The 22,482-nt window shown below is 39.0% G+C and overlaps 1 protein-coding gene across 1 annotated transcript in view; it reads right to left on the bottom strand.

Annotated features, from left to right (window-relative positions):
- The window catches only part of tenm3 (teneurin transmembrane protein 3), a 339,790-nt gene that overhangs the window by 6,391 nt on the left and 310,917 nt on the right, over positions 1–22,482 (bottom strand). The window contains exons 41-49 of the mRNA XM_030056695.1: positions 10,720–10,917; positions 10,476–10,535; positions 9,921–10,265; positions 6,315–6,559; positions 5,694–5,875; positions 4,490–4,692; positions 1,695–1,805; positions 1,372–1,514; positions 1,008–1,132 (exon numbers count right to left, since the gene is read on the bottom strand). Of these exons, the coding sequence (XP_029912555.1) occupies positions 1,008–1,132; positions 1,372–1,514; positions 1,695–1,805; positions 4,490–4,692; positions 5,694–5,875; positions 6,315–6,559; positions 9,921–10,265; positions 10,476–10,535; positions 10,720–10,917 (1,612 nt within the window). The remainder of the gene's footprint in view (positions 1–1,007; positions 1,133–1,371; positions 1,515–1,694; positions 1,806–4,489; positions 4,693–5,693; positions 5,876–6,314; positions 6,560–9,920; positions 10,266–10,475; positions 10,536–10,719; positions 10,918–22,482) is intronic.

Below are 22,482 nucleotides of genomic sequence, written 5' to 3'. Positions count from 1 at the left end.
TTATCTTGCTTCCAAGCAGTCAGTTCTTGATTACAACCAAACCCACTATTTATCATCCACCAGATATTTCGCACTGAATTCATAGCTACCCATTTTATATTAGCCCACAGTGCTGGCTTGTGGCCTCTACAGGCAGCACCACAGCAGAATGTTTGTAGAAAACAAAACATTTAGGAAAAGTGAATCCACAAAAATGGAACAAATTTTGTTTAATACTGAAGTTTTGGAAAATTTCCAATTTAAGACATCTCACAGTTTAAAACATCTCACCGTAAAATTTATTTTATGACCTTTTATGACATTTTATGACTTAACATTTTAGAAGTCAAATTGAAAACATTGTAAAACTTCCTAAGGATCTGTGGTAACCCTGTAGATATATTTATGTTTATTTACAAAATTTGATTTTTTTGTGTGTTAAAATATTGGACAGTCCAATTTTGTGTCTGAAAGTTTTTCGAAAAGAACAATGTGATAATAATAAAATTATGAATAATTGTAATTTATTAGGCATTGAAGTGGTTTCATTTAAAAAATACTGAATATCAGGGTTTCAATTAAAAAAAATCTTTCATTGGTATTGGCCTTCAAAAACACAGAAGGGTCAAACCTTAGCTGTACTATACCACTTTATTAATTCCACTTGTACAGTCTAACACAATCCAATACAACTGCTCTGCCACAAAGTTTACTCTTATGATGACAATAATGCTCAGGTTTTCTTATTGTCACAGTAACAGAGGTGTTCATTCACTGCTATGTTTGGCATTGAGCTCATAGTTAGTGCTGCTGTTGGACTGGACTGCATTTTATTGACAGCTGTTTCTACTATTCTGTCCCCCTCATGTATATAAATAGGGAGGACAAAAATTAGAAACACACATTCTCCACAATGTCAACACAAACTGAACATTATACACTTTGTTAAAAGGTAGAATTGATGGCAGAGCTGTAATAAAGTGGCCGCTGAGCGTATAGTGACCTACAGAACAGTGTTGAACTCTTACCTGTGACGTACTCTTTCACCTGGTGAATCTTGCTGACGGGGTTGTTGTTTCTGAACATGTAGAGGTTGAAGGGCTGGGGGTCTTTACCGACTCGTGTCCACGTGCTGATGTCAGGAGTGGTCCACCTTAATGACACATGCATGACAAGAGTAATTTATTAGCCCGCTCTTACACAGAATGGATTTGTGATGCTCTGTGGTGAGATGAGAGCTGATAACGCAGCAAGACAAATTTGAGAGAAAGAGAAATCTCCCCTCTCCTTGTAGTAGCTCTCAAACTCTCATGCCCTGCCATGAATAAATGAGTAGCTTACTGAATAAATGAATGAGAATCTGAATGAATACATTAGTGAATGAATGCCTACCTCCCAGCAGGGATGTCATAGTCTCTGTCTCCAAAATGCAGTAATCGTGTCAGAGGGTCATAGAGGCCTCCATGGAAACCAATTACCAGGACAAAGTCTGGGTTTGAATCAAAATACACCTCGCCGTATGCTGTGTACTGCACCTACACACACACACACACACACACACACACACACACACACACAGAGTCAAAATTCCATTCCATAAACTATACACTGTACTTGATAAGGAGACATAAGACAATTGGAAGCAATGCACAGAAACTGGCTCATGCTCTCTGTCTTTTAGACACACACACACACACACACACACACACTCTTACCTGTTTAAGTAACAGTCCATTGCTGCTGAAGACAGCCAGAGGAGTCCCAGTGTTATCACATGCAATGTAAAACTCCTCTCCACTGCTGATCTCCATAGCAAACAGATGGCCCTGGATAACAAGAAACAGCACAGTTGTATACATTATGAATGACTGCTATGATGATTTTTTTTTTCTGTTATTGCCGTTGTAATCTGAGAAACCCAGAGTCCCTCACGACAACTCTTGCAAGAGTCGCAAAAATGCTTCAGAGGCAGTATCGTCCCCAGACATCTGGGGTCCTCTGTGAATGAATGATTTGATCGCTGTGGGTCCAAAAGATGATCAAGCTGTGTGACACTAAAGCAGGACGCTTGGCAGCATTCTGTTCTGAAGTGCTTTCATGTGGGGTCACTTCAGTTTGTAGAAAACATCACACCGTGTTCTTTTATATTTTGTAAGGTTTTATTTCACCCTCTGAACAAAATTCATTTTAGTTCTTGTCCTTTTTCATTTTTGAAGGGTCATGTTTGAGCTAATTTACTGGTGTAATACAGTTTTAAATATTTAATTATAATAATTATAAATACATCTGTGTAGTGATTTTAATTAGATTTTTAATACAGTGTTCTAGTAATTGTTTTTGCCTAATTTTCATCATTTTCAATCATTTTCTTGTAATTTCTTAACAATGATTTGGTTATTTTCATTTATTATTTATTATTTTCATTTTCTTGTCATTTTTGACCATTTCACCCTAATTTTAAGGTCATTTCTCATCATTTTTGATTTTTTTTTTCTTGCTAATTTTGGCAGCAGTTTTTACAGAATCAGGTTTTTACAAGAGTCCAAGCAGAAAAAGCAAGCATGTTCATGGTACATAGTAAACATGATTCTTGGGTCAAATCATATTATTGATAGCAATCCTGTGTTAAATATTAAAATTAATGACATCATTGTAAATCAAGTACATGAGACCAAACTTCTGGGCGTGACAGTAGACAATAAATTATCATGGAAGAAACACATCAGCAATATGACTGCAAAGATGGAAAGAGGTATATCTATTATGAGAAGTCATGCTAACTTTCTAGCTCCCAACATTATGAACAGAGCTATTCAAGCACTAATATTAATAACTATTGCCCAGCAGTTTGGTCGAGTGCCACTGGATATATATTAGACAAACTACAACGTATACAAAATAGAGCTGCCCGCACAGTACTCCAGTGCGACTACAGGACAAACATCAGTTCTATGCACAAGCAATTAAACTGGTTAATGGTTAAAGACAGACTCCTATACTCACTGATCACTTTCATCAGGAACATTTCTGTTTCAAAATGACCTTTTATTTTATTTAAGAACCTAAATTTCAGTACTGAAAATCATGGACACATCACCAGGCACGCAGCTATAGGAAATTTTACCTTACCTAGAGTGCGAACTAATGCCATAAAAAAAGTGTTATCTACAGATGTATGAAAGTATGGAACTCACTGCCAAAAAAGATCAAGCTTACCACAAACATTAATAAATTCAAAGTATTAACAAAACAGTATTTATTGCAGCAGGGAAAACTTTAACTTGAGAACAAGGAAGTGTTTATGTGCACTGGGAACAAGACAAAAGAGTATGTATATATTTGTTTTAATAAGAATGGTGATAACGGTGATAATGATGATGGTAATAATAATAATAGTAAGAATAGTAAGAATAACAATAATAATATTTATATAGCTTTGATTGTATTATAAGAAGTATACTTATGGTATTATATATAATTTAACACATTATGATAATATTATAAAGATAAATACATTCCAAATGTTAATGCATGGTAATATAGGATAATTAGAGGAGGTTGCATTTGAAAATATCTGTCATATTATATATCTATCGAATCTGGGATGCTTTGCTTATATGGTTATGCAAATTTTGTGTTTCTTGATGATGACAGATTATATTAATTATATATTATATTAATTATATTATATTAACCGTTGTTTAAGTGTCTATTTGATTAGATACTTGTTTATATTTAATTTGTTTGTTTGTATACGTGTTTATATTTAAGTTCATTGTTGTACGTATTTTTATTTGGTGTGGACCCCAGGAAGAGTAGCGGTTGCCTAGGGCGACAGCTAATGGGGATCCAAATAAATAAATAAATAAATAAATAAACAGACTGAATTTCTATAGTGCTTTTCTAATCTACCGACCACTTTACAATGTTTGCAGCAGCATTTTATCACTGGTAATTCAAATATCCAGTTTTCAGTTGTAGCTGAGATGATGTTGCTGTAAATTAAATAATCTTTACAGTATAAAAGATGTGTTGTAATGTGGATAAATTAATAATTAATTTTCATTACATTTCTTGCACATTGCCTAGTGTTAGCTTGTTAAACCTAGCTAACTCACCCCAAGTCATTAGCTAATTAACTATATCAAAAAGACCCCGACTATATGTGGCTGTCATGAGGCCAGAAAAACTTTTTTTTCCTCCCTGTTGTAATATGTCAACAGGAACCCTGGGAGCTACTGACAAAACTAATTTAAACAGGCCACATCATTTCAGTTCAGGTTAACTTTCTGTCATTCGGTGTGACACCAACAGTATTAACAACACTATTACTTTTCTAAATCTTCTCTAGTACACATGCTGAAACTAGCAGGCTGAATTTTCTCGCATCAGGATTACCTTATTAGCCAGAATAAAACAGTTTTTCTGCGTTTAGATTTGACTAAATTACTCACTGACTGTACCCCACAACAGTAATACTGGCATTTTTTGTCCTCTTTTTGATGGCTACCTGCAGATCATAGTAAAGCGATGTGATCTCAGAGCTGGAGTGGTTGTAGACATGGGTGATTCTGGTGGGGTAGCTCAGGTCAGCGTAGAAGAACTGGATGTGCTGGCCCAGACTGTTTCTAGATGCTACACGCCGACCCAAACCATCGTAGCGGTACTGAATGGTCCAACTGGCTGCTTTACTGTAGACACGAACCAGAAGACCTGAAGAGAGAGTGATACAAATCAAGAATCAACAGGACAGGAGTGATGTGGCATGAACTGAGGTTGAATGAGTATCTCACTAAAAGGTGGATCAATGCCAAATGATGTCACCCACCCAATATAATGCAGCCTGATTGACTCTTTTTGTAGAACTGATCAATACTACATTGTTTGTCCATGCTACGTGAAACCTTAAACTCAACTGATACGGATGCAACATTTTGATTTCACATTATTCTTATTATTAATATTCAGGAGGGTAATTATCAATGAAAGGTTTCAGCGTGCCAGCATGGTCAAAATTAAATATACATATTAACATATGAGCATTAGCGCAAGATATAAACTACCTGCAGGTTCATTACAAAACCTCAATATCATTATGAGCCTTCAGAAACACTTGATCACAGTCTGGTGAATACTGAACCAATGGAGGCCTACGTTCCATATGAAGTGCCTTGTACTTGTTTTTGTTTCAACAAAGCATGTTGTGTAGTGAATCATTTCAACTTCATGTGGTACCGCATTGCATCCTGCTATTTAAGGCTTAAAGGGATAGTTCAGTTAGTGATTTTGTCTTTCTGCCGAACGACATTAAATACAAATCCAGTGAAAATGAAAATGAAAATTGTTAACGTATGAAAAACATTGCCCAGCCCATACACCTTTGTTCTTCTTACTCTCAGTCAGAGAGGCACCATCTGTGTGGTGTTCATACTGACCTTCTTGTAAACCAAAATGACCTTACTGATTATTGAAATATTCTGAATATCGGCCCCGATTATAGAGATTCATTCATAAATCATTCCTTAATGGATAACCAGAATACCTTACCTGGCGATGATGTTAGATATTCCTTGTTTCAGTAGTGAATTAGGAAAACTTGCTTTTAGATACTATGTGCCTCACAAATGGTGTATATGGCAGATATTTGGTTGATCTCTAATGCAAATAGGGGTAAATAGTCATAACTAAACAAAAGGAAAAAATCTAATTCAAACCTTTGGAGTTGTATTCAAATATTTCAGCTCCTCTCTGCCTGAGGAAGCCATCTTCATCCAGCCTGTACTGGACATCTCCTAGCCGAGTGATTCTGTCTCTCAGGTCATAGCGTAGAGGGGTTAAGCGAGCGCTGTTCCCAGGGTTCAGCAAGTGAAGGTTCCCATTCAGGTCATAGTTATACCTGGAGGTGACAACACCAACAATGGAAACTTTTCATGAAAACTTTTGGAATATTAATCTTGCCTGTAAAATCATGATATGCCTTGCTGCGTTCACACAAGGTTTCTTATTCTAGTTGACTGATCCATATATAGGGAGCAACAAGACTAGATTTGTCTAATCTGGCAAGCATTTTACCTGCAAGTCAAGCAAAGCAGCTGTTAAAACTTCAAGCCTTAAAAATGAATTTTTATGTGTAGCTTGTATGACATATTACATTAAATAGAAATGATGCAAAGTAAAGGCAACCGATATTAACAAATCTTGGTTTTTGGAAAAAGTAAAAATTTGAAATGCTGGCTCTATAGGTTGATAGAAAACATAGATTAATATGTATATAACCCAAAAGTAGTGATTGACTGTAATAATAATAATTAGAATGGGTTTACTTATGATCCTACCTCCACATCATCTTCTCGTTGAGGAAGACCGTCTGCAGCTGTCCATCCACATCGTACTCATAACCGTATTTGGTTGTGTTGGCAAATGGTCCAATCTTGATCTCGCGCTTGGTGACCCTTCCCATGTTGTCATACTGTATGGTGATCCAGTACATGAGAGATCTGAAGATCTCGTACTGAATCTCCTTAATGCGGCCATGCTGGTCAAAGTGTTTGGTGTAGGTCATTACTGCTGTGGAGATGATCTGAGAGAGAGGAGGGAAGACTTTAACAATTAACACATACACCTAGGGAATGCTGTGTGCCCCTGCTGAACTGGGATCAGATTCCACCAACGCCTTCTGCTCTCGACAATTCTGAACACAGAAAACTGGACATCACACTAAGGCTGCATTTCCACTGCAAATCCCAATAGCCACTTTGGAATTGGTGGAAAAAATCTGATCTATCTGTAGTGTTGACATTGAAAGGCCTTCATGTGGCCTGCATTTACGTTATGAATGTCTGTTGTCATAGCAACAGACAGATGCCAACATGGAGGCCTGTGTATCATTACTTTCTTTGTTTCAAAGGCAGAACCTAAATTCATATACTGTAGAGATGGTGTAGAGGGGCTACTCTACACTCTGTTGTTTCCCTGTATGATCTCTGTTACTTCCACTGAAAGGAGGTTTGGCATGCAAAGCAGCAGTCAGAAGGGGAGGGACTGCAATGTACACAACTCCAGTGAATACCAGTCGCTGGACGACTTCAGAATGGGAATTCACATCAACTGTTCCTGAAAAAAATAATGTTGTGGAGGCTTGTGTGGGATACTGCACCATTGTGTACTTGGAATAAATACGGCTTCTATTTGTTTAGTAGTGACAACATTTTACCAAGCACTACAAAAAGAACTATTATGAGTGCATTAGACTGCCCAAGGCTGATCGAGCACATGAATTACCCAGTGGATTTAAAACTAAATGGCAGTTCCTGCTAAATAACCTGCATTCACAGCTTTTTTTTTCATCCTGCTTCAAAGAGGCAAATGCACTTGATGACTAGTTGGATTTGGGGAACACACTCAATGACCAATTCCATTTGGGAAACACACACTTGACAGCTGGGTGGATTTGGGGGATGGTATTTCAGTTTCTAATGGCACAAAACCGTGCCATTTTTTTGCAAATGCAATTGCCAAAGCAACTACACCTTACAAACAGAACAAAAATACAGGTGAGCCAAAGTCTTTTTGGACTTGGTGTATTTCACTTTGTCTTTTTTTGCTGCTTAGAGCTCATTGGTTCCTGATAGTCTATGATAGTCTGAGCTGTGCTGTATGAGTGATGGGAGTCTAATGATGTTACTGATCTTATTTGCTATTCTCGCACCAGTGCTGGGTGTTTTTCATGCTCATCCAAGCAACTACAGAGAAGGGAAGTAATTGGATAAAAGATGTGTATAACAGACACATCACTGTTCTATTCTTTTAAAAATGACAGAAACTAGACAGCAGCATTATAGATTCAGGATAGATGTGTAATGCATGACAATAGCCACCACTGAGCATGACATGGTTACGCCTCTAACTGTCTTCCCCTCGTGTTCTGTATGTGTATGTGTCTGTGTGTGTTCTTTGTGTTTCACCGCTGAATCTGCAGTTCCTGCTTTGCCTGTGTTCCCGCCTCCTGTACTTGCACCCCTTTTTGCCATCAGCCAACTAACTGCCCGCCTTTATCTGCTTGCCATCAGCCAGTCAGCTCCTTCATCCTTCAGCTGTTCTCAGTCCTATCAATAAGAGTTGTCATGAGCTAGAGTCCACAAATCAAACTTTCCAGTTTACACAACCAGAGAACTACGTTTAATTTATTTGCAATAATTTAATAATGTAATTTTCCTAAATAAAGCTGTCAGCTGCCTGTTATGGCTAGTTTGCAGGACATGACATGACACTGAACTGTTTCGTGAGGCGGTGGAAGGCGCATGCATACAAACATTGGTAAGTAGAAAAAAGTTGCTTTTCTGTGACACAGGTGTCATTTGAAAGGAACTTTAACATCCTATGTGGCTACCAATTAATTGTTCTTTGTAAATATGTAATGTAAAAGACTGTATGTATGTCAGAGCATGAAATATAAACTCCACATTCAAAGAGATAAGAGTCTTGTTATTTTGGAATTTACCAAAGTGGTGCTCCAGTGAACTGACTTTACTTAAACGGGACTTTGGTTCAACATAATATAGCTAATATAGCACTCTCTTTAATACAGTAAAGACAAATAAATAACTTGCACACGCAAACACATCACTTGGCTTTGATACATTTTATGCCACTATTTAAACGCAAAATAATGGCTATTAACAGTTGTTGTTTTTTTTTTTGTGTGTGTTTTTTTAACCAGAGGGGGAAACAAGCATGATGAAGTTTTACTTTCTGAAATTAATTTATTCATACGTTCATCCACCAAAGCATGTTGGATACTCTCACAGCAGTGGGCTGTGAGAGTTTCAGTAGTGAATTAGGAAAACTTGCTTTTAGATACTATGTGCCTCACAAATGGTGTATATTGCAGAGCCTGCTAAAAATTACATAGCCTGATTCCAAAGGATCATTTCAAATTTGTTTTATGATGCTTAGTACCTGTGCCCTGTGAGCTGCTGCCTTAAGTCATGGCTGTCATTTGAAAACTGTATCTGTTTGCTCTTGAACTTCTTAGACATAGTAATATATAACAATATATATTATGACTCCTGTAATCAGGGTGTCACTGAAAAAGAGAGCTTGTTCTCAGTTTGACCTCTCTTAAGGAAATAAAGGTGATCATGATGGTTGATTTACAGAAGAAAGGGGTTTTGCAGCATTACTTTATGTACATTCTCTCTTTCTCTGTCACCTGTTCACTTAAAGTACACAAACAGCTCTCTTTTCAAGGTGAAGGATAAGGAGGATAACCCTCACCACATCCACTAATAATATATTAATCTCAACCCGATCCTGTTCCCAAATGCACCAGGCACATTGTATCATAAAAATACCAAAAAGCTTGCCATCCTGTCCCCTGTATGCTGCACACTGGAAATTCATGTGTGCTTAGTGCTGTTCACCTTGGCACATGAAAATAGTACCCTTAATGTTCTCTCTGTAGTCATTTAGTCCCCTCCACCGATGCAGCCTGTTCTGTTAATTTGCTGTCATAAGGGGTCCTGAGTGAATGGCAGCTAGTGTTGAAATGCTGGCAAATCTGTTGCGTCAATTTTATGGATATCTGCCTGAACTAATGTGACCATTACTCTTGTCTACCTGCTGACTTGGAATATCTGCCAGTTTGACTGCCTGTTACAGAATTCTTGTTTTCTTGCTGAGGACTATCGGCTATATTTCAGCCTATCAACTATGAGTAGAGCAATCCTGCTTAAACCTACTCGACTCACCTTCCAGACGGTTTGCATTTAGGTCCAGAACATTAATCTGACATGAAAGTACCTCACCCCTAACTTCAAAGACTGCTCCACCTTCGATCAGCTGGCAATGTGTGATGTTTCATGTGTTTCCCTGTAGATAAAATATTAAATCAATCCATCACCCAACGAAAAACTTAGTAAATACAGCCTATCCCATCTTACCTGATTTATATCATAATAGATCACTCCAAACTTTCCAAACTGCTCCACCTTCCCTGATATATCATCGAACTGATAGAGGTCGATTGGAAGTGGCGTCTCATTGATCACGGCCTGCATGCTGGTGACCCTGAAGCTGTTGTCATAGGTGTAGTCAAATCGTGCGTTCACCATCCCGTCCTCACTGAAGCGGAATATCTGCCGGTCCACCAATGGGCCGATCTGACGGTACCGGATGGAGCATATGAAGCCTTCGCTCTGCAGATTGACGGTCTTCAGGACACCGGCTGTTTCGTCATAGGTGAAACTGACTCTTGTGGAGTCATACAAGATCTCTGCTAGCTTGTTCTAATGATGAAGCAAACAAAACAGTGGAAGAGGTGTGTAAATAATAGGTATTGCTGAAAATGAACAATAGACAAACAGATGTACTTAAAGCTGGGCTTGAAATGCTAACTGTTAGCATTTGGAGTATCCAGCACTCAGTAACAATGACAGGAAGATAGCACCACTACTGTCCTATATAACAGCTGGGTGAACTCTGGGTGAACTCAATACCTGTCTGCGGTACTTATACAGGATGCGGCGACCAGTCCCTAGGTGGGCAACCCTCAGGAGCTGGAAAGAGAGTGAGACAGTGAGACAGTTAGAAAGAGCACTTCCCCTCATCCATTCTGCACATCCAAACATATCCATTTGGCATCCCTTCTCATAAGCAGGAGGCTTCATCATTCAGAGATTTCCAAGTGATAGGAGTGACAGCAACCGTGATTTCAAGGTCTTCCCACACACACACACACACCTGTCCGTCTTCAGAGTAGTCCACCGTAACTGAGGCATTGCTCTCAGGGGGGCTGTAGATGTTCCTGTAGTATCCTATGGATCGGACTGTCTGCATGGTGTGGCGAGCCACGCTGGGCATGGTGACTGCGGACAGACGGTCCCCTGAGTCATAGTCAAAGATGTACTGGTGTTGGCTGTGGAGCAGCAAAACCATGGACTGAACGAGAGGAGAAAAACAAGAGAAAAGTGAGTAACTTTATGCCGGGATCAAACCACACAAATTTTTTGTCTTTCAAAATGGTTGCCATGTCAAAACTGTTCAATCAAAGTGCCATACATTCTTGCTGTGTCTTGCCAGTCAGGAGACTGGCAATACTACAAGTATGACCCCGAATAATCATCGTTCACATCCCTGCATGAGTTTATAAGTCACTGGGGAGGAGGGTCAAGACACTGTCTGTCATGGCTCGAGAGGTGCTACATGTGATGCTGGCAGTCTTGTGTTCTGACGAGAAAAACAAAAATAAAAACAACTGTGGATCAGTTCCTTGGTGTCAGGAAGAGGACAGTCTGGGCTGTCTATCCACTAGAGCAGTTCTCTCTCTGCTATGATGCACTGGCATTTTCTAATGGAAGAGATCAGACCGGCTTTTCCAAAGAGACACCAGTGTTCCTGCCCGGGAGGTGCAGTCTGTGAAGATTATATAGCATCCTAGTAAAAGTATACACAAACATGAATTTCTACTACACAAATATATTGCCAGTATGTCACTATTTACAAATCATTCACGTTTTCCATGTGCAATGATGCCATAATGACTTTGTACTATAATAAAACTTGTTTCCTTCATTTTGTCAGCTGCCTGCTGTTTACACGACGGTACAAACTGACAACACCCTATAATAATTGGGACTGGAGTGGGATCACTTATTTTGATTTTGAGAGAGTACTGTGGAAATTAGAGTTTTTTGATAAACACACACAACTGCACACTTGTTTCATGTACACGTGCATTCAGATTTAATAGCCAAAGCAATTACAGCCTTGGTTGTACTACAAAGCATTCATTGCTGCCATTGGCCTTTCTATATTGGAAATATTAACACAATGCTTCGGGCACTTTTTTGGAGACCAGCTGGAAAGGAGAGGCAGTTCCTCCCCAGCACCTTTACAGCTGTGGATCAGAATGTGTGAGTGACGACAGAGGATGTTTTCGCTGCATAAACTTCTAGTTATAGTCAAGAGACAGGGTGAAGTATACAAAAGAAAAGGTCCTCCTTCTATAAGAGCCTGATGCTGGTTGACTAAGATGTGTCCACACTGGATAACCTGTCATTGCTTGGAGCACTCTGGAAAAGCGCATCACTTCTCTCAAACTATAGAATAGTATACTGATTCTGCTGCATTCAGGTGGCTATAGAAATTTGATCATTCATAAGAGAAACTTGTCATACATCCTACAAGCATCTATGGTACACAGGTACTGGAAATAAATGGTGTGATATTTCCAGTAATGTTGCCAGTACCGTGGCAGTTTCATTTTCTTTTAATCAATTAAAAATCACATTCTGACGTACAAATAGATGTTTCTACTGCTTGGATCATTTATATCTGTGTGAAACAAGCAAGCATAGCATCAGTAGGACTTCATGTGATTTTCCAGAGGTGCGTGCCAGTGTGCATCCACCAAAATAGCTCAGTGCTTGGTTAGCGTTCTGACTCTGTCATGGTAGTCCCTTGAGGAAACCTCAAACAGGAAGGGGAAATGTTGCCACATCTCAACGAACATTTCCTTTGCATCAGTGTTCCACCTGACAGCAGCAACACCAGCATCCCTATTTCTCTTTACCATGTTTCCATATGTGAGCCAGAGAGCACTCTGTCATTGGTCAACATGGAGGAACATGTCGTAGGTGTTGCTGCAAAAATACAAAAAATTCTGACATGCTAAACTTTTCAAACTTTTAAACTGTCGCGGGTGTCCCATATGCCACATTGCTGGCCTTTCATTAGGTCACACAACATGGAATGAACAACATGGAATGAACAACATGGAACGTTGTCAGTGACGACTGAATCGTGTCAAAATCAGGCTGAATTGATGTGGTCTGACCCAGGCATTACTATTAACACAAGTATTACAGAGACAGTCTCAGACAGAGTGTGGTAGTGAGACTGATAAGACCGTGCTGGGATAATTTTCCTGATTAGTCTAATTCTCCCTGGTCTCATTCTCCATGCCTCTACCTGTGTGTGACGGCTGCCTCGCTGTACTGCTGTGGCTCTCCTGCATGTTGGTGTCCACACACACAGCTGTGCTGCTACTGACAGCCCTGTCTTTACATTGAGTTTGCTTTTGATCATCACCAATGTCATGTTTTTATAACTGCAGAACTGAAGGTTGTAGCAGCTCGGTGACAGGCATGTTCAGCATCCCTGAAAACCTCCACACATGTAGCCCTCAGTTTCGGGTGTAGAAAACATGACATTTGAAGAATCTGAAGTCCTTTCCATGCAGAGAGAGGCCAGTTGATTTCTCCTGAGTCAAACTGGCTGTTTTACTGGGGACAGTACTATTAACAGTTAGCTTGTTAGCACGGCACGGTAAACAGTATTTTACCAACCTACTATTGTATCAGCAAAGCGCTTCAAGGTAATGCAGTGTAACTTTACTAAGCAACAGAGTCAAATGTGGACTTTTTCACATCATCACTACTACTAGCAGCCTCCAAAGTCAAGTTTTTAGCAAGTGAGCTCCATAGCAATGTTAGCTAGGAAAACATTTGCCAACACATTGCTGCAGTGCTGATAAGACCTGCACCTATTTCAGTTCCAACAAGCATGGACAGGGGGAAAAAAAAAAAACATGAAATGCAATTTTTGCAAATTGGATAAGCAACATTTGGAGCTGGTTTGAAATGCAGTTCCACCTGCATTTCCACAGATGCGTCTGCTCTGGCCCCTCACATAGGACAGAGGTGCATCAGAGCGGCTCAGCAGCATCCATGTTGCTACTAACTTCTAACACAATTACTCATGCCTGCATCTTTACCACAGCCACCCGTGCAGATAGGCTGACGATATCTGGACACACAAATCCAATCTACTCACTTGCAAATAACAGTGGGGGTACACTGTCTTAAAGGTCTGATTTGAGAAACACATCTGATTTGCCTGCAGTCTGAAAACGGCCTTGGGAGTGTTAGCAGCTCATTAAAAGGTGAGCCAGGTTTCACTGAAGTAAAACTGTTAAGTAAAACCCTCCCACACAACACTGGAATGATCCCTCTTGTCAGGCATTTGATATACTACTACTACTAATAATACTACTACTCAATACAATACAATTGAATGTAAAGGTATTGCTATTTGTGATTTATCACTGTCTGTCCATGCTGCCAATGTAAGTCACATGCTTTGATGCTAACACAGGTCTTTGAATTGAACAGAGAAATACATAGATGAGAGAGACAAAGGGACAAATCGGTGGTGGTGGTGGGGTATTACAATTAATTTTCATGAGTAGTGTTGAGCCTGCTAATGGAGCACAGAACAGGTATTAACATCCACCAGCCTCTCTTCATTAAGTACTCCCTGACCTGCTCCACAGAGCTAATGACCGCCAAGGGAAGTGTGCATACCGTGCATGCATCTTTGTGAATGACACCAAGTCTTAGCCCTCAGCTGCACTAATCCGAGCCCTTGGATGTATCTAAATGTTGCAGCTTTGAGCAAACTTGCTACAGTAACAGGTGGCTGGACTGTGTAATGGAGACAAGTGTTTTTGCAGCCCTCCTAATAGGTTTAAACTGGGACATTTGAAAACTGTAATCCAAAGATAATTTTGTTCTTTAGTGCCAAATGTGTGTATAAAATTTGTCCAAAAGACAATATGTGATAGAGTGGACAATGCCTGCGTGTAAGCTAAATAGGCCTGATTTTTTTAAAGAGATTTATGAAAGCAAAACTGAACTATGTCTTTCTATTAACTTCCATAGAAAGCCAAAGCAGCTCCCAAAATATCACTTTTAGCACATAAACATGAACAAAGTGGATTATTATAAAAACCAACAAGTCCCAGGACCCATTTTCTTTGTGTAATTGCAGTTATTTGTTGAAGATTGTTTTCTTCGTGGCTCAAGGTTACAGTGAAGTTTCCTGCAGATGCTACCTGCTGGATCTACTTTCTAATTCAAATATGAAAATAACGATTTAATTTCCTCAAAAAATGGGTAGTAGGACTTGTTGGTTTTTATACTGCCATAATCTGCTTTGTTCGCATTCATTTATTCACTGAATGTGTTATTCTGGGAGCTGTTTTGCTATGGAAGTGAAAGGAGAGATTCAAATACAGTGTTGTGGATTAGCAGCCCAGGGGAGCACAGAGCTTCTAATGAGGATTTTTCATCACCGTGTGGACTCATGACTATAGCTACAACTATACAACCCAACGCTCGACCAAAGCTCAATTTCTTCATAAATCTGAAATTTAACCCTATAAGCAGGTTTAAAGCATGTATTAACGCCATAGTGCTCCTTTATGTCAAGTCCTCCAAATTTATAGATGAAACTTAGCATTATTTGAATGTGCGCCTGATTGAATGATCTGAATATCAGGAAAAACGCCTCCAGTTTGTGCATGAGAGAGAGAGAGAGAGAGAGAGAGAGAGAGAGAGAGAGAGAGAGAGAGAATTTGACTTCTGGGGAAAAAAGGGAGATTTTCCAGTACAATGAGCCCTGATCTCAATATGCATACACACACACACACACACACACACAAGACAACTAGTAGCCTATGGGGCTACCAGTAGCACTACTGTATAATTTTGTGGGTTTTGTGCTTTTCTGAGGTGCTTGGGAGGAGCACTGCTATAAGAGCAGTGCTCTGTATGTTCACTTGTCTGTTGACTTGTTCATCCATGTGCACTGCCTTTTGCCCTGAGCACTGCTTAGCAGAATTATGCGTGGCACAGGGCCCAAGAGCTCTGCATGAGGGAAATACAGTGTGTGCTGGTATACCAGGCTGTATTTGGTTAGAAGTCACACTATTATTAACCAACTGGAGGCTGGTCCACACATGAATTAAATATTGCGCTCAGAGATTGTCTTCATTAGAACAACTATGTTCCATCTCTGCACTTTAGTGTGAACAGGCTGAGCAGTTAAAGTCAGTGTAAGTTCACTCACTCCAGTCATGCATACTTCCCACCCCTCTTGCCTATCGCACCTAAAAGGCACTGCCACACATGTGCATGTTTGGATATCATGGAATGCCAGTTTGTGTTTTAATATCTCCTCTACCCCAGCTGGGTTTGCTCTACAATATTTTCCATTTGATCCTTCTAGTCCCTACTACACTTTTAGTTGAACCGTGGAAGAAACAGGTGATCAAAGACTGCAAAGACTTAATGATGCAGTGATATAGATTTTGATGCAAAAATACAGCCGTCTTATCAGTCTAAATTACACAACAGGGCTGACAAGAGAAGGCGGTCCCATCAGCACTAATTAACATCCTGCTGGTCCATTTTTTTTACCCAACGCCCATGGGTCACTCACCTTTATACTTGTGTGTACACACCAATTAATGTGATTTGATTCTCATTTCCATTTAGAGCATCATTGTGTGACGTCACCTTGTACAACTTTAGCTACAAATGGGAAATACTCTGAAATTACTCTGATATTACCAGGAGTAATGGCACGCTGGGAGAACACCTGCAGATGGTATTAAAAGTAAAGGGCGGTTTTATATATATATATATATATATATATATATATATATATATATATATATATTTTTTTTTTTTTTTTTTTTTTTTAATTTTTATTTTATTTTATTTTATTTTATTTTTAACTTGTATATGTTTGTTTCTTTTGTTTGTTTGTTTTTTGGAAATGTGATGCAGCTTGTATAGATGATGATATATAATACATAAATGTAAGAGGCTGTATTTCACTTGCTAAAAGTTAAATAAAAAAATATTGTGGAAAAAGTAAAGGAGAGTCCTGGGTAGACTGGTGTGTTAGTCAGGGGAGGTTTGCCGGTACGTACTTCACGGAACCCTGCACCATTTCTAAACAAAGTATTAGGAATACTTTCATCTGAATAAAATAAAACCAAGTCAACTTTACTGATGTTTTGTCACCTACATTCAGTGCGAGAGCGTATTAAAAGAGAGGGTGATGATTAACCATGAGGAAAATGTATCAAGGAAATGGGTGGTAGACGTAAAGTTATGGATAATTTATCTTCAATCTGGCATTTATAAGGGATGAAATCAAAAGTATAAACTTTTTTTTTTTTTTTAATAGTAAATGTACTTTTATTACTGGAACAGAAACAGTAATTTGTCACAGTACCTGACAGTGGGAAGAAGCTGGGGGAAATCTATTACTGTCACCCAACACGGCCTCTGCCATCCACCATAAATTACAGTGTGTTGCATATATATGCAGTTATGTTGGTATCTGCATCTATGGGTGTGTGTGCCACTATGCATAATGGATACTGCTTTTTGACACATTTTCCCTAAGAGACTCCCGGTGAGTGTGTTTTCAACCAGGAGAAAAAGTGACGGATGGAGGGAAGAAGTGAATAAAAAACAACTGCAAGAGAAGGTGAGAATGTGCATGGAGTGACACGTGGAGTAATAGAGTGTGACTCACTGATTCACTGGGGCAAGAGTTGCTCTTTTTCTTTCTTTCTTTTTTCACTGTTCTCTTTATATATATCTTCCTTTTTTATACAATTCTCACCCTCTCCTTTCTCCCTCTCACAATCTCTCCTGTTTTATTCAGGTAGCTTCACTCTCTCTCTCTCTCTCTCTCTCTCTCTCTCTCTCTCTCTCTCTCTCTCTCTCTCTCTCTCACACACACACACACACACACACACACACTCACACTCACACACACACACAAATAATGATAATAATAATAATAATAAGAAGAAGAAGAAGAAGAAGAAGAAGAAGAAGAAGAAGAGGAAGAAGAAGAAGAAGAAGCAGAAGAATATAAGTAAGAAAAAAAATATGAACAGAAATGTGGGCTTGTCTGTCAAGACATTTCTGTACCCATTGTTTCCTCTATATCACTTTTCCCTCCACCAGATAGACTCACTATAGTGGAACTTCCAGAAAAATAATACTGCTACAAAAAGTCTCTAACACATGGAAAATGCCTATTTTTTTGCAATGCTATTATGTCACTCGCACTAAATTTTGGGAAATGTGGGTCAATAGGGGCATTAAGTAATCTGTGACTTTAACCAACCTCTACTGGCTACCAGGTGTAATGACAATATCTACAACTCCAGTGGGCAGAGAGTTTTAAACAGAGTATGGGTCAGAAAGTGACACACACACACACACACACACACACACACTTAAATGTTTTTCCATTAGATTTAGGGCTGCAAAACAATTATGCTACACATCATCAGACTTAAACTTTTTTTAATTTAACAATTTGGGTCGCTTAACCCTCCTATTATGTTTGGGGTCAATTTGACCCCATTCAGTTTTTAACGTCTCTAAATAAATGCTTAACATCATTTTTTTTGCTTCATATTTTATGACTTTTCCTAATTTAATGGATACTACCGGGTAAACATGAAATTCACACAATGATATGTTTTCAGTGTCCTGTACGCATTTTGTACGCATCGGTGGTGTTTGGGGTCAATTTGACCCCAGGCTGTTTTAGCTGTATAAAACATCGTTTTACACACATTTGTTTTGGTTTTTTTGGATGATATTGAGGTCATTATAACATGCAATTTGATAATCTTCAAAAAACTTCCCTCTTCTTTAGGGCCCTAACCTAACATAACCATACCTGAAGTAGTACGGGAAACACTGACATGGGTGGATATGGGGGGAGATATTGGGGAGGGGAAAACATAATACCTATGAGAACTTCGATATTTCCTGCACTGTGAGGGTGGGGAAATATGGTTCCCACAAGGACATTGATAGTTCCCACCACATGGGGGAGGAGCAAACATATAGAAGCTTGCACAGCAGCCTTCTAAATAATTTCTCTTGTTGCGCTGTGTACTCTCACTTTAAGCTCTCTCTCTTAGTTGAATATGAACACGAAGCAAAGGTTTTCTGCCAGTGAGGTTTTGTCACAGCTCTTTGACAGTGAAGTGACATAGAGGAGAATGTGTCAGAGACAGAGGATCATGCTGAGGAGGACCCTGATTATGAGGCATCCTCCTCTGATGAGAATGAAACCCTCAGTTCTGACCCTCCTGTTGTCTCTCAACCACCAGCAGACACGTTACCTTCCAAAAATGGAGAGGTGTCATGGTCCGTCTCCCCACATGAACAACAGGGTAGACTCAGTGCTGCTAATGTCATCAAAATGGTTCCAGGCCCCAGCAGATGCGCTGTCAGCCATGTCCAAGACATAAAATCAGCATTTTAGGTCTTTGTAACACCATCAGTCAGAAAGGATATACTTGTGATGACAAACTTAGAGGGGAGGTGTGTGTGGGGACAGCTGGAAAGACTTGGATGTGACCCATTTGCAGGTCTACATTGGGTTACTCACTCAGAAGTTGTGTTTCTTTTTCCTGGGGTCAAATTGACCCCGAACATAAGACATGTTACTATCCTTGATAATAGAAATTGTTTTTCTTTCCAAATATTATAAATAACAAAAATCTGTTCTTAGAAATAATATAAAACCATTAAAACACCAAAAATATATTTATTTCCAATTTTAGGTCAATCAGTGAGATTTTATGGTGATTTGCATATTTTTCCATAGTCGCGTAATAGGAAAACTGGATGTATAGGTGGGGGTGGGGGGGAGTTATGTTTTATTTAAAGGACTATTTAGGTAGTCAACAAAGAAACCTAAAGTACCTGACACAAAAATTTTGGTAACAATTTTAATTATAATATTTTTGTTGAGGTTTAAACTGCTGGGGTCAAATTGACCCCAAACATAAGGGATGTTAGTAAAATTTGAACATAACAGGAGGGTTAAGACAGTTTAAGAATGTCAGCCAAGGGCAAGGGCATCTACCTCAATGACAGGAGGCTAACAGATAGCATTTGGAGCATCCAGCACTCAGTAACATGAGAGGAAGATAGCACCACTTTATTAGAGGAAAGTGGAGTATTATCATTTAAGAAAAAAAAAATGGGTGAACTATCCCTTTAATGCAACTTCAGTTTTTAACTGCATGAGCAGTGAGGGAAGATTGTGGTCACAGCATGCATTTGATGCCTGAATAGCCTTGCTGCACCTTCCAAGAGTGAAGGTCATGCTAAACTCCATCAAAAGCTCCTTTGAAAAAACTGCCAGCTTTCAGCTGTGTGAAAGGCTCACACCTGCATTTTACAGACTGCCAAGAAACTGCATCCCAACCTGAAGCCAGTTCAAAGCCTTACCCATCACCTGGTACAACATATGTTGTGTGCTACGTTAACCCAGCAGAAATGCACCCCTTGCACATTTCCTTATGTACTAGCCCAAAGATAACTACTGCCATTTTTGGGTGATATCTTCTCCTGGCTGTGGTCAGACTGTTAGAAAACTGGTCAGCATTGATGAGAAGAGCTAGTTCATTCAGAAAACTCTCCAGGTGCCATCAGCTGATCCGTTCCTGACTGACACACTTTTCATAGATACCCCAATCATCATCTCACCCCCTGTGAATTCAAACTCCTTTAAATATCAGGTCAGCTTACCTGGACAGGATGCTTGTCTAGCTGCCCTGCTGCTGCGTCTCATACGTTACTGTCACAGCTTTAACCTTTTCCTCCCAGCTCCACCTGCTTACATCTGTTTTTCTGTTCTACAAAGGATTTTGTTCATCCCCACGGAATATATATATGCAGCAGTCATTTATGAAACTAAATGTCAGCAGCAGCTAAAATCAGATCTAATCTGCCAAAGTCAATCCACTGTCATGCCTCATTTAAAAAATACATTTCCTATACATGAGTTGTCCTGGCCGAACTAATGTGAACATTAGTCCAAAAAGCCCCCCCAAAACAAAACAAAACCAGATTTTGTGATGACCAAAAATTATATATTGTGTCTTCCTTAAAGTCAGAGATAATTCATTCATGTCAAAGCATGTGGCTCTAAGTAAAAGTTACATTGCCTTACTGTGCTGTCAAACAAAAAAAGATATGAAAAACTAAATGATGTTTGCTCAAGTCTTGTGTTACCTAGCAACCTAAACACTGGCGATTGAGTGTGAAGGTGTACAAGTTGGCAAACTGATGAACTGACTGATCCTAAGTCCTGGCCCCTGAGGTTACTGTTGCGAGGTCAGACATGGTTTATGTGCTCAGCCACTGAGAAAGTGAAATTCAATGATACCTCAATGTGTTTGTTCCCAAAGTTTTAAACATGTTATGTATGTATATTTTCACCATCTTCCACTGAAGTTATAACTATGCCAGGGTCTACTTTTTACATGTTGACCGTGGAAAAGGTGGCTTGGCCTTGTCAGAGACTGACTTTTCCAGCAGAAACTAGGTTCAAACAGTTCTTTCTTACTGTGTTCTTACTGTGTTGGAAAGTCACATCCTCAGAGTAAACTATCCTCACTGTGAAAACAACCCACGTAAAAATCATGCTACTGGGCTGAGCTATTGCTATAATGTGATTATTCATAGCAATCAGACTGTTGAATTTTCCAATTATTCAAGCGATCTTTATTAAATAGTAATTATATGCCTTTCATGATTAGCACAGCATCAAAAGGACATAAAACTATTGGTAAGCAGCAGAGCAAAGAAGATAACTGATTATGTGATTATGTGTTTATGTATTCTGCATTTTTAATTTAGGCAAAGTGATTTTTCCATGTAAGAAGAAAAAAAAAGAGGAGACAAACAAAACCTGGATGTAAATATGAAAGTCTCATATGAAAACTCGATATCCATAAGGCTTGTCAAGTCTAACAAACTAAGACTCTGGCCACTACTTGGTTACTGCTCTTGTTCATCTGCCTGTTTCTGTCGCAGGCCAGCATAGAATTTTTTAAATATGATGGGCTCATAGGCTTTCAAGGAGCTCAACATACATTTTCACAGAAAAGGTAAATGGCCTGCATTTCTATAGCACTTTTCTAGTCTACAATAAAAAAATTTACAATATTTGCCTCACATTCACCCACTGACGGCAGAGGCTGCCATACAAGGTGCCCATTAGGAGAAGTTACACTGCAAAAACTCAAAATCTTACCAAGATTATTTGTCTTATTTCAAGTCAAAAATGTCTTATTTCTAGTCAAAATATCTCATTACACTTAAAATAAGACATGATCACCTCAGAGGTAACTTGTTTTTAGACAATTGTCTCTTGTTTCAAGTGAAAATTTGCTTGTTTCATTGGCAATTTTTTTTTCTTGTTTCTAGCTAATTTTCACTTATTTCAAGTGAATTTTCACTTTTTCCACTGGCAAATTTGGCCAATGAAACAAAAACAAGTTACTTCTGAGGTGATCATGTCTTATTTTAAGTGTAATGACATATTTTGACTAGAAATAAGACATTTTTGACTTGAAATAAGACAAATAATCTTGGTAAGTTTTTGCGTTTTTGCAGTGTAGGGGTTCAGGGTCTTGCTCAAGGACACTTCAGCACTGGGGGATCGAACCCGGAACCTTCTGATTACAAGATGACCACTCTACCTCCTCAGCCACACAGCTCCTGAAATACTGCTGTAAACTTGAAAGCTATGCAGAAATGCTTGAAACACACCAAGAACTATTCTACAATGATACACATCTGAATGTTTTCTCTTACTTCA

Source organism: Myripristis murdjan, chromosome 1 (genome assembly GCF_902150065.1).
Source record: "Myripristis murdjan chromosome 1, fMyrMur1.1, whole genome shotgun sequence".
NCBI lineage: Eukaryota > Metazoa > Chordata > Actinopteri > Holocentriformes > Holocentridae > Myripristis > Myripristis murdjan.
This window is presented reverse-complemented; position numbering and strand designations above follow the sequence as displayed.